The 12,803-nt window shown below is 36.5% G+C and overlaps 1 protein-coding gene across 1 annotated transcript; it reads left to right on the forward strand.

The window, feature by feature from the left end:
• The first annotated feature begins 11,971 nt into the window (after positions 1 to 11,971).
• On the forward strand, positions 11,972 to 12,780 carry LOC114733280 (uncharacterized). The gene has a single exon (XM_028920721.1). The coding sequence runs from the start codon at positions 12,082 to 12,084 to the stop codon at positions 12,523 to 12,525; it is 444 nt and encodes a 147-aa protein (XP_028776554.1). The 5' UTR covers positions 11,972 to 12,081; the 3' UTR covers positions 12,526 to 12,780.
• The last annotated feature ends 23 nt before the right edge of the window (positions 12,781 to 12,803 follow it).

The raw sequence follows: 12,803 nt of genomic DNA on the forward strand, positions 1-12,803 counted from the left end.
CCTTTAAAAAAAACAATAAATAATAAAATAGAGTGTTTAAATATTTTAAAAGTATTGGGAATTTTTGTATATATTCTGAGAGTTTATCTTTATAACAAAAATGATCTTTAAATTATACAGTTTGATCATTGTTTTTAAGTGTCAAATTTAGCGGCGGATAATTGGTCAGGACAAAAATATTATGAAATAAAGCTTTTAAAAAATTTTAAATACTTAATGCTCTTTTATGTATAAGCATATTATCCCAAAAATAATTAACCAAGTGGATAGGAAAAAAATCATAAGCCGCAAAGACCATGAAACTCGCCACGTACCTACCCCTGTGCCATTTGCTTCCACTAAATAAATAAATGCTGGATCTCATTTACAGGTTGATTATTATTTCTCTTGTCTTTAATATTGGACGTAATTATTAAGTTGATCTTAATTTTAAATATAAAACCTATTTATCACATTTATCAATTTTTTTAAATTATCTCTATTGATACTCCATCAATTATAATCAAATACGACATGAATGGAGGATATTAAGAAAAATAATTATGGTATTTTTGAAAAAACATGTCATAATAATTAACTATATTAAATTAATCTAATCTTAATTAAATAAGTCTTAATTAAAGATCGGAGTAATATATTATAACGGTAAAAATTTGCTCAATATTAAACTTTTCAATTAAATTTAAAATGTCATGAGTATTTTAAATATAATAAAAACTGCAAATGCAGCGAAGTTGAGTTTTATTCCCCAGCGCGACGACGTTGAGTTAAAGAAGGCAGAAAAGTGTACGGCATGGAGCATCCACTGGAAACAGCCCGCTTTCCACTGATTGGGTCGCAGTGTTGCACATGGCCCCCCACTCTCTCTCTCTCTCTCTGTCATCAGAGCCTGATATTCTGATGTGGCCTTTGTGATGGTGCGTGCGACTACGTGTTTACGAAACCTGATATTCTACACGTGGACGGTGATGGGACACCTCCCCCAGTGGCCTGTATCTGCTCCCCAACATCTGTTCGTGGTCCCCCCCCCACCCTGCTGTTTTACCCATCCACCTCCCCATCATTCCCACTATATGCATTCATCCCTATAACTAATGATTTCTGAGATTACTATAATTATTTCATGAGTACAGGTTTGAGACTGTTATGTTTTTCTTTATTCTCAACGCCAGGATTCGATTTCCCTGCATATTTAATTAATTACCAGAAGAGATTGTTGTGGCTGTTGCAGGGAACACCATGGGATTTTGTGAATATTGAGCACAATGTGATCTCAGCCAGTGCCCCACTGGGGAGGATGGGACCCGCCCATTCGGCGTTTTGGCGTTTAAATTTTGTTGTTTACCACTCATTTTTATTATTATTACTTTTTAAAACATTTGATGCCGATTCCTCCATTGCATTTGCAGCGCATGCCATTCAAAAAACACCTAGATTCCATGTTCCTGCTCCTCCCCCTTCTCACTGTTCTTTTATTTAGTGCGTTTGGTTAAGTTTTCTTTTTAATTTATGCTACTAACTCATATTTGATACCCTTTTTTTGGTTTTAAAGAAAAAGAAACTAATGTGGTCCCCATGATTAAGGTGGGTCCGCTGCTCCATGGCAATATTTTCCCATCGATGCGGGTGCTGGGAGAGGCATGTGATGTGGGTCCCATTGTGCAGCGACCCTGTCGCTTTCCATCGCCGGGTCACCGTCACGTAGAAATTGCATCCATCAAAGCTGCGAATCTGGGCGACCAGAAAATGCACAGCATCCGTTTTTGAACGCTCCGATGGGTGACAGCTCATCAGCACCCCCACAAAGGGACTCGTCAAGTGAATCAGCCATCGATACCCTGCCACGTCGGGGCAAGGTTGTACTTGATCCGCCAGTAGGGATGGTTGAAAACTGGAGGGCTGAGTGACACCGTAACGTAGAGGATCCGTCTGCTTCCCCAGAATTAAACACTGGAATTGGCAGGCAGCACATCCTTGTGTTATTTTGTGTTGATTGCCTCGTTCCTACTTGAGGGGCCTCACGATGCCTTTTGCTTTATGGTTTTATAATCCTACTTTTGCTGAGCCTCATCAATTTGCAGACTTAATTATTAACTAATTAACTATAATTATGATCATTAGTGCTTTACTTTGTTGTTCTTTATTTTGGCGTATTTTATTTTCGGGCAGCAGCTCGCACCTGAGGTGGCATGCTCCACTCACAGGTCACAGCAGACACCATGTTTCTCTGTTCATGCATCTAGCTAAAGCAGATCCTACGATACTTTCTTTTGCTTCCTTCAAAGAAACTCATGTATCGTAGTTTTCTCTCTCTTTTTATTATTCATTCTTATATGTGTACATATTATATATGATTATAATTTTTATACGAGACGAACTGATTAGGCTGTTCAGATTAACACAGCATGAAAACTCACTTCTGACTCTAAGGCTAAAAAATGGAATTTTTCACCAATTACGTAGGGTTTATATATTATAGAATGACATCATTATTCTCATCGCTTATTACCGTCTTGATCGATCAGCGGAGAAAACTTAATCTGAACAAACAAAACTCAACACAAAATAAAATAGAAGAATCGAATATGAAGAATTTGCTTTGGTTGATGGTTGTCGTGAAAAATAAGAAATATACATGTCTAATCCATTGTTTTTCGGAAAAAAGTGATAAAAATTAAAAAAACTGATTAAAATAAAATAGGAGGGAATATGAAAACCAGCTGTGAAACTGTGTGAAAACAGGGAAAAGCAAAAACACAGTTGAACTGAGAACGAAATCGGAAATCCTAATTCGGGAGAAAAGTCAAGTGGGACAAGAGGGACAAGTTCTAGAGAGGTTGTGCTGATCTATAACAGTGTTAAAAAAATCCTGCACACGAGTTATACAACAAAAATTGTTTATCTATTTAAAGCGAGGACATTGTTTTCATACATGATAAAACATTTTTGATACTCCTAATAACTTATTCCATGAAAATATCCACTGACGACTCAAATGAGACGGTTAATATTATACATTTATACTATCTTTTGTCATCAATATAAGAGTTACATAACTAATTTTTAAATATTAAAAAAATCAGTTAAATTAGTTATTTGTCGTGAATATATATTGATCTCCATAAACTATCATTTTTGATCATTTGCATTGAATAATTAGAATTATTCTCTAATAAAAACCCCTTATAGTTAATAGAGATACTTTGAGAAAAGATGAAAAACAAAATAGCCTAAGATACTTTATTTAAGACCAACTCTAATTCCTTGCTGATAACTCTTATATCAAGTACACAGGGTAGCATGAAACAAGAAGAGATTGAAGTATGTAATGGTAATTATATGATAAGAATAGTGGAGAATCATGAGTGGTGATAATGAATGGGAAACAGACACACACACACACACATATGAATGTGAGAGCAGGCTGTAAAATATAGAAGCAGTGGAGTAATCCTGCGAAGAACGGTTAATGGTTGTTAATTAACCACCCAGAGATGAGATGGGAATGTGCAACTTCTTTTTCTTTTAACGTGGATTTTGTTCTGGTCTGGTCCCTCCCTTTGGGTTGGGGGTTAATTAGTACCATAACAACGGATAAGAAAATGATTGGTACTACATATATTTCAGGCCAAAATGCATTTAAAATAAAAATATGTGTAAGTTTGGGAGAGAAAATGTAATTTAATTTTAAAAGGATACAAGGGAAGAGAGCTGGTTAGAGTTGCCGCATCAGCTCTAAATATATGACGTGTCATTTTCTGGGTGGGGCCTGGGGAGTGGTTGTGGATGTGCACTTTATCACTACGTGGGATCTTTCTATTATAGTATTATTATATTCTCGGCACCTAATAAGTACAGCTAGCCCACATCAATCCCAGAAGGAATAATTATTGAATATTTATAATAGCATAATTATGGTTAACACTTAACGTTACTAAACTAAGACGGGTTTAAGAAAACTGATCATTGCTCTCAATGCCCTTAATTTGGGGTCTAATCTGATTACTAAACAAATAGTAATAGTAAATTACTCGAGAAGGAGACCAACAAGAGTTGGTCCAGTTGGTAAGGAGTCGGCTCATAACCCACAAGGTCGTGAGTTCGAATCCCACTGCCGATGTGAAGACCTTGTTGGTGGGCGATCTGTAAGTACCTCTATAAGCGCTTCCTGAGCCTGGAGGCATGCCCTGGCCCTGGTGAGCCCCCGGGACCCAACTCACCTAAACTTTTGTGTATCAAAAAAAAAGTAAATTACTCGAGAAGGAGACGTCATGCCCAGTCACACACAGCCTCCCTCAAATTCAAACCCCGTCGCCTTTTCTATATTTGTCTCTTCTCACACTATCGCAATCGCCGGCCGCTGCCTTGTAAAAATAATATACCGTTTCAATATTTAATATAAAAGTTAATTTAATTTTTAATTTGGTTCTAAATATAAAATTCTAATTTATTTTGCCTCTTATATTTATTTATTTTTTTAGCTAGTCCTTACACTAACCGTCCACGTTAAATGTTTCATTAAATAATATTTCTAGTCATTATACATGATTAATAAAAATATTGTACAGAAGACATCTTCTGTTTATTGTAAATAATTAACTTAACTAATTTTTTTTTACTCTACTCAAATTAGTCAACCAACCCTTAAATTAAAAATCGGATGTTGTATAATACTAATAATAAAAGCACAACAGCTGCCGCTGATCCATACCTGATCCTGACCTCTCAACTTTTGATTTTTCAGCCTCAAAAGGTCAAATTATTACCCATATTAATCGATGATAATATGATATATTCTTAAATGCGAGTTAGGATTCAATATCATGCGACAACATCCTAATTAATTCTTGTTTTTTGCTTGTTTGCTCTCCGCATGGCAGTATGATGGTACTTTGACACTAAACCTTCCGCGAAGTAGGATGAGAGAGTTTGACGACCCGACAATAATTAAATGTGTATGGAATTGCCAATAATTTTCTATTTAAAGAAGCGTTACCCTTGAATCAACTAATCATCTTTATATACTACCTTTGGTCCTTAACATACAAATTTATTTGACTTTTAATTTGGTCGTAAATATAATATTTCAATTCACTCTGTCTTTCGTGTTTGTCTATTTTTTTTAAAGTAGTTATTATAGTAGTTGCACATGTTAAATATTTTATCAAGTAGTAGTTCTAACTAATATACATAATTAGTAAGGATATTCAAGAAAAGACAGTATCTATTTATAACAAATAACTAACTTAACTAATTTTTAATCTTTCTTAAACTAGGTCTTATATTAAAGACTAGAGGTAGTACATGTGTATATATAAGTTTGCAAAATCACGATGTGAATGTTCAACTAAAGTGAAAAAAAGAAAATTGAATTATCGAGGGGCAGATTCTATTGAGATGATCCGCGGTAAAAGATATAAAGAACATAATCTCTTAAACTCCAATAGCAAAAATGGTTCTGCTGGTCAAAAAAATAGCAAAAATGGTTCGGCTGCGTACTGAAGGCCATTGATAAGATTAACCATATATTACCTCCGATTCTTAATATAAAACCCTATTTGATTTTTATTTTGATCCTAAATATAAGACCCTAATCTATTTTGTCTATCATATTTATACATTTTTTTTCTCAAGATAGTCCTTCTAATAATTGTGGTTCTAGCCAATACATTTGATTAACGAGGATATTTTAGGAAAGACAATATCTATTTATTATAAATAACTAATTTAATTTCTTTTCTTAATCTACTCAAATTAGTTAACTAGTTTTTATATTTACAGCTGGAGGTAGTACATATAAATCGATGAAATCATTATATGCAACGTATATATTAGAATAAAATCGGATAAGAAGCATATACATATAAATAGTGTGAGTATAAAGAAAAGTGTTATAATGTAATTATTAATAATTGCTGATGTTTACAGTTCACAGGGCGAATAGTGGGATTGAGGCGGACGTATGATAAAGTATTAATGATGAAGAAAAAGCGAAAGAGAAAAGAATGGTACTCACTCCGTTCCTTGTTATAAGAGACATTTGATGCTTATAGCATGTTCCTATATATAAGAGACACTTACAAGTTGTCTCCACTTTTTTGTGTTGATTTACTATTTTACCCATATTTATTATCTCCAACTCACACTCTCTCTCCCTCTCACTTATCTTTCTTTTAATAATTTAATTGTTTTCTCTTATGCTCTCTCTCCTTATTAATGAGGGCATTTTTGGGAAAAAACTATACTTTTTACACATTAATTGTTCTTAACTAATTTTAACTGTTTTTTTAATCAACTTACTTCGATTATTTGTCTCTTATAATAAGCAACGGAGGGAGTAATAATTTGAGAAAGTGGTTAAAATAGCAGGGAATATATGATTTTATGGATATGGATGAAGTGAGAAATGATAAAATATGAGGTTGGGGTGGGAGTGGAATATGAAAGGAGGGAGAGAGGGTTTGGTATATGTCTTATATGGAGGGTGGTGGGGACAGAGACCTCGGAAAGCAATGCCCACTAGTATAGGAAGCTCTGCTACATGCTTCATTCCTTCCCAAGCCAATAAAACTACATTCATTTTATCATCACTTACGTCCCTTTCTCTCCTGTTTCATTAGCACTCCTTCGCAGCTGTTCATTTATTTTATTCAATGAAGCCGCTTTCAAAGGCTAGCTAGCCAGCTAGCTTGCTTCGTTGATTGTTTTATGCACTAAGCAACCAAGGATGGTAAGAATATTATAATATATATGGCCGCCGTTATTCAGGACTAATTAGCTACATGAGTGCATATTCCACTGATTAATTTCATTTTTATCTGTGTGACGTAATATGGAAAACAAGCCCAGCTTCAGGCATGCATGCACGCACGCACACGCTCTAATTTAATGAAAGATAGAGCTGAAACAGTAATTACGTGCATGCTTGTTTGGGAGGGCTGGAGCTGTGGAAAATCTGCGGGCTCAAGGATATGCTGAGAAATAACGACAAACGAGACAAATATGGATGCATTCCCGTTGGCAGGCACCAAATATGTGGGTTCAAATCTCATCTTATTAATGGAGGCGACACATTTATACAAGGATGCCCCAACTTCGTGTCCTGTTTCAGCTTCCTCTTCCTTTCTTCACTCTCTTCCCTCTGCTCTGCACGTCTTCAATTCCTTCACTGTTTATATATGAAAATATCCATGCCCACCGTTATCATTTATATTCGTCTGTTCTCTCCTTTGTCATTCTCGCTTGCATGTGTCGTTAATTAAACTGCTGCCTTAAAATAATGGGGGCAGATCTTTTCATATCTCTGGCGTCATATATATATAATTCATTTGTTCGCGGTTCACTTGCTTGTCACGGCCTCATTATCCATATGTTTTCCAGTCTGTGATGCTTCAGCTTCAAGCAACATCACACGCACACAACACAGCCTAAAATTTCAAAAAAGCCATTCTTTCCGTACGTCGTGTTGCGCTGTTCCCGGTGGATGAACCCATGTGTGCGCTGATCATTAAAGCCGCATCATATCAACACGAGAGCCATCCAGCCTTGCTCCCCGTGAAATAGCTTCCTGCGAAATAAAGTTCAAGCAAGGTCATCCTTCATCGTCTTATTTACAACCACCTGCGTATATGTGCGCGTGTCTAAATTCAGGAACAAAAGAAACCATTTTAATTGATGACGCTGTGCAATTAACAAGTAACAACACGAGCTCAGCAATATTGAGACTTGTCTATATGATTTAACGGACACATAAAAACAAAGATTAGAATTAGAGGCTGTGTTTGAGGACCACGTGAAAGTAATAGTGAGCACTAGTTTAATTGGGGTACTGCCTTGGCAGTCGTGCCTGCATGGTGACGTTGCCGAGTTGAAAGGGACGCTGTGATTTGGGAAGTGGACCGGGCCCACCCTTCACTTCTTGTGTGGGCCCCTTTAGGAAAGGAGCCTCCTCTTGATGGGCCCCAGCGCCGTGTTGATCGGAAGAAAATAGGCCCACTTGAAAGCCACCCCCTAACTTGTCCCCCCCGATCCCGCCTCGCGGCACACTCGCGTTTCGATGCGCGTGCAGCCAAACTCTCTTCGGAACACTGAAAGTCGAAACCCTGGGGAGCGCAGTCTTCCTCTTCCTGTCATTTTGGAGAATAATAATCACCTTGTTTGTATTGTTGCCATGGTTGAAACAGCCTACAGTTTTAAACATGAGTCCATTAAAACTGGAATTTGATCATATAGGCATTCTCCTGACATCTTTTGGCGCGGGTGCATAATATATTTATGCATGATCATAGTATTTACTTATGAGGAATAATAAACATTAGGAGTTAGTTTTTGGAGATTTATGAAATGCATTAGATCTGAGATTAAGCTGTGGTTGAAGTCTTAAAACTGAAGTATATAGAACGAAGGGACATTCGTTCAACAGAAAAAGGGGAAGAAAAAAAAAAAACTGTGATGAGAGGAGATGCTGCGAAGAAGAGTGTGATTCGGTACGAATATGATATTGGAAGAGGCCTCATAAGTCATAACGCAGGGTGGTGGAGCAAACGGGAATTTTGAATGCTGTGATTTCTGACGATGCAACATATTCCACAAAAAGGGGCAGAAACAAGCTCTAAACGTTTCGAAGATGGTTAACAGGTTTGATTAAGTTGTTAATCTTAATTAAGGGATTTAATTGGCTAAGCATGTTGAAGAATCTGAGGTTGGTCACAGGTGGAAGTGACAGCGAAGGAAAGCCGCTACCACAATATTAGTGTGGCCAGAGGGAAAATATCATCATTAACGTGATAAATTGACGACACATAACATCCCAATCATAAATGAGTGTTTTGGTAGTTTCTATAGGGCGGTGGGAGCAGGAAGCTCACCCGCCACATCTTCTCCATCACACCATTAATGATCCACCAAAACTAATTTGCACTCAAGAAGTCATCTGCTCTCACCCAGTAAATGCTCACAATCCACATCTCTGGAGTTTTTGTCAAGTCTGAGACTGTAAGTGGGAATATTTTGTAAAAGGTATAATGCATATGTGAGCTGTGAAAAGTGGGGGGGGGGGGGGGGGACAACTCTTAACGTATCTCACATCGAAACTTTGCCAAGAAACATCACTGCTTTTCCATTGTGAGGGTGTTGCACATCCAGCTTTATGTTTCACTGATAATAGTTGATTCAATTAGTAAGGAGTTAATTCGTAACCCATGATGTTGTGATTCAGATTCTATTGTTGATGTGAAGATTTTATTAGTAAATAATATGTAAGTACTTTCATAAATTTTTTTTGGACATGTCCTTGCCTTACACGAGTTTTTGAGATTCAACTTAACTAAATTTTTTGACGTTAAATAAAAAAAGTGTTTAGACAGCTGGAAATGGCGGTCTCGTGCTCTTATCTTTCTTTGGGCTACTGGATTCACATACAGGCCGTCAAGCCCAGTCACAGTGGCCTTCTCACGGGGTAATCAGCGAAGGGATACTAAAAATTAAAAAAGGAATGGGGTGTTAGGCATGTTAGCTCCCGAACGATACAACGATGTAGAGGTATTTTCTGGTGTGTGTGTGTGTGTGTTCGCTGAACAAAAATAATGAGAGAAAGGCACCTACAGCTTTTACGGCATAGATAGCTGGATTTAATGATATGGTGCGAGACTAGACCTTATATTTAAAGGTAGAGGTAGTATGTTTGTATAGATGAAACTATATTTTGTTAGCTTTTTTTTTTAATGTGCATAAACAGGAATAAGGTGGGTATCAAGACTCGTGAGCATAGCTAGGGATGTTTATGATACCCAATAGCCTGGTGTGCCTGCTCGAGCCGGCCAAAAAAATGTCCAACCCAGTCAAGCCCAAAAAAACCAGCTCAAAGGAAAAATGGGTATTTTTAGACCGGACTAATCACAAGCAGGGTAGGGTCGCGGGCATGACATGTAGCCTTGCTTGAAATATATAATTATTTATATTCTTTATAATGTAATGTTAATATATTTTATCTTATTATATTCCAATACCCAAAAACAAACATTATTCCTTATATTATTAGACTTTACATTTTTAAAGTTCTAGTTTTTTAAAAATATACCACATATTTTAACTTTTTTGAATTATCTTGCTGTGTATTATAATTATCTTCTAACTTTTTCATGTTAATATTACTTCATATGTCATGAAATGATACTAATTATACTAATTTAAATGTAATATATAGATTTCTATAAATTATATTAAACTAGAAGTTAATAATATAATTGAATATGTTAACATAGCTTATATTCTTTTTACATGCTTTGTCATTTTCTCAATTTTATGGAGATTGATGCAAATCATTTGATCTTTAAGGTTTTAATTACAATTTTTTTATTATCTTGTTTTTAATAATTATGGATGTTGTTTAATTCTTGAAGTATGGATATTTGTTAAAATATATGGTAGTATTTAAATTTAATGACTCAGTTATAAATTTGAGTAAGGAAAACCCGATCTGCCTAGCTCATATTAGCCTAATCCAAAATAAGTAGGGCTTCTACTGGGTTGGGTAGCGGGCTACATTTTGCAGCATATTCATTTTTCGGGCTGAGTATCAGGCAAGGGTCTTATCCTGCCCAGCCCATGCACATCCTTAAGCATAGCAAAGAGTTGTGAAAAAAATAATACTCCTCCGGTCCTTAATATAGGACCCAATTGTTGAGTTGGTTTTGGTCCTAAATATAAGACCCATTTATTATATTTTTTAATTTTCTCTAAATTACTCCCGTGGATATTTCCTCAACCATAATCAAGTAGAAGAAGAAGATGGGGTATTAAGAAAGATGATTAGGTATTTTAGGAAAAACGTGTCACATTTCTTATAATTAACTAACTTACCTAACTTCCTTAATTTAATCAAATTAGTTAAATGGGTCTTATATTAAGGACCAGATGAATATTATTTATAATCCGCAAATGATACGTGGTTAATATAAGCATACATGCTTAATATAAGTCTAATATTTCATAACTATATAGAATTTCAACTTTTAGAGTTGCTTCAATAATTAAAAAAAAATGATAATCTGCAATTGATAATATAGTGGGGATTCGGTTATTCGTAGTTCCTGCGGCTGGCGGGGTTCCCCTGTCGCAATCACGACTTGCATCGCGTGAAATGATTTATTTGATAGAGGATGATTGAAAATTTTGGCGGCTGCCACCTGGCCGTATGTGTAAGTTGTTCCACCCACCAGACCGGCAGACCCCATTTCCCACATTCTTTTCACGTGCGTCGCTCCTTTGCCTTGTTCCCTGCTGATTGCTCCTCATTTGATTTTATGGCATTCGGGGTCAATGATAATTGCATAAAACCTGTGGGTGTGTTCTGTGTTGTGAGATGTATTTATTCATTTTTCGTAAAGCTGAACTCAAATTTATTTATTGAAATTCCAAGTTTGTTTACATTACCAAGCCCTTTTCCATAAGTTCCACTTACAATATGAATGCCCTTATTTTAATTATGACGGGCGGGTTTGCTCAAAAAGAAAATTATGGGGGACATGGACCGCTTATCAAACAAAAGTTACAGCTTTAAATAAGAAAACTTGTGTTGCAACAGCAATTCTAATATTTGTTTGAATTCATAATACTATCTATATTTTTAATATAAGATTTGTTTGACTTTTATTTTAATCTCAAGTATAAAACCTCAATTCTTCGTTTATATTTATATTTTTTTTTCTTATTTAGTATTTAAAACGCAATCCTCTCCTAATAATAATAAATAAATAAAAAATTCTTCCAACACATCTCGATCGTGATCACGAAATGAAAGCTTTGATAAAGAAAGCGACGTTGAGTTGAGGAGACTAATCGCGGTTGCTTGCGATAGTTTCATAGACTACGTCAGAAAATCATCTCAAAAAATAAAATATCAAGAAGTAGGATTGGATTCGACGGAGTCGTACCTTACGGGGAAAGGAAAAATAAACAAGCAACTTCGAGGAAACGAACCCTCGTGCGCCTATATAGTACTCTCTTTATTTCGTTTCGTGCCATCCGTAGGTATAAAGAATTCAACGTATCCGAGTTACGAAGGCTAAGAAGGAGTCGGAAATGCGGCCAGGAAAGTGCAAGGAGCACCCAGATGACGAGCAACAACCTGGTGTTTGCTCTTCGTGCTTAAGAGAAAAACTGTCGCGGCTCGACCCAATTCAATCCAGCCATAAACCACTTCCTCCTTGTAACTCATCTCTAACTTTCGATTCTCCTGCGGAAGCCAACCGGTCAAATTATGCGTCTCTAGCACTGTATCGAAGTCGTCGCCACCGTCGAAATGCATCGGATGTGATGAATTCGGTGTCTTGTTCCGAGATGGGTTTCGATTTCAGGCTCAAGAAGAGTAGATCGATTGCCCATGCCTCAGCAAACGAGGTCAGTGGGAGCTATGCAAGGAAGAAAGATGGGTTTTGGTCCAAACTCCTTAAACTGACGAGAAAGGGTACCAAGAATGTCTTGAAGCACTCCACGACGGCCGTCAGAGAGGGACGGGACCGGTGATCATAATTTGTCGGCCTTGAGGTTATGAACGAACCCTGGTTTACAGATGTTGTAGTGCCAGTATTAGCGCAGGAACATTAGGTGTACGAAGTTTTCGAGGCTAAACGTTAGAAATGGAGATCATTCAATGATGCAAAAGATCTAAGGATGATGTATAGCCAAGAATTACCAGCTTTCGCTGGAGGCTTTTACAACCATTTGTCATTGAAAATAAAACGCAAGTCAAGAGTCAATTGCAGTTTCCTTCTTGGCGCATACTGCTTAGTGCTTACAGCTAC

This window comes from Neltuma alba, unplaced genomic scaffold, assembly GCF_004799145.2.
Source record: "Neltuma alba isolate B1F8T4 unplaced genomic scaffold, ASM479914v2 tig00012991_pilon, whole genome shotgun sequence".
Taxonomy (NCBI): domain Eukaryota; kingdom Viridiplantae; phylum Streptophyta; class Magnoliopsida; order Fabales; family Fabaceae; genus Neltuma; species Neltuma alba.

What these genes read in the sequence shown, in the direction of transcription:
- LOC114733280 (XM_028920721.1), top strand. Translation starts at nt 12,082, where the DNA reads ATGCGGCCAGGAAAGTGCAAGGAGCACCCAGATGACGAGCAACAACCT.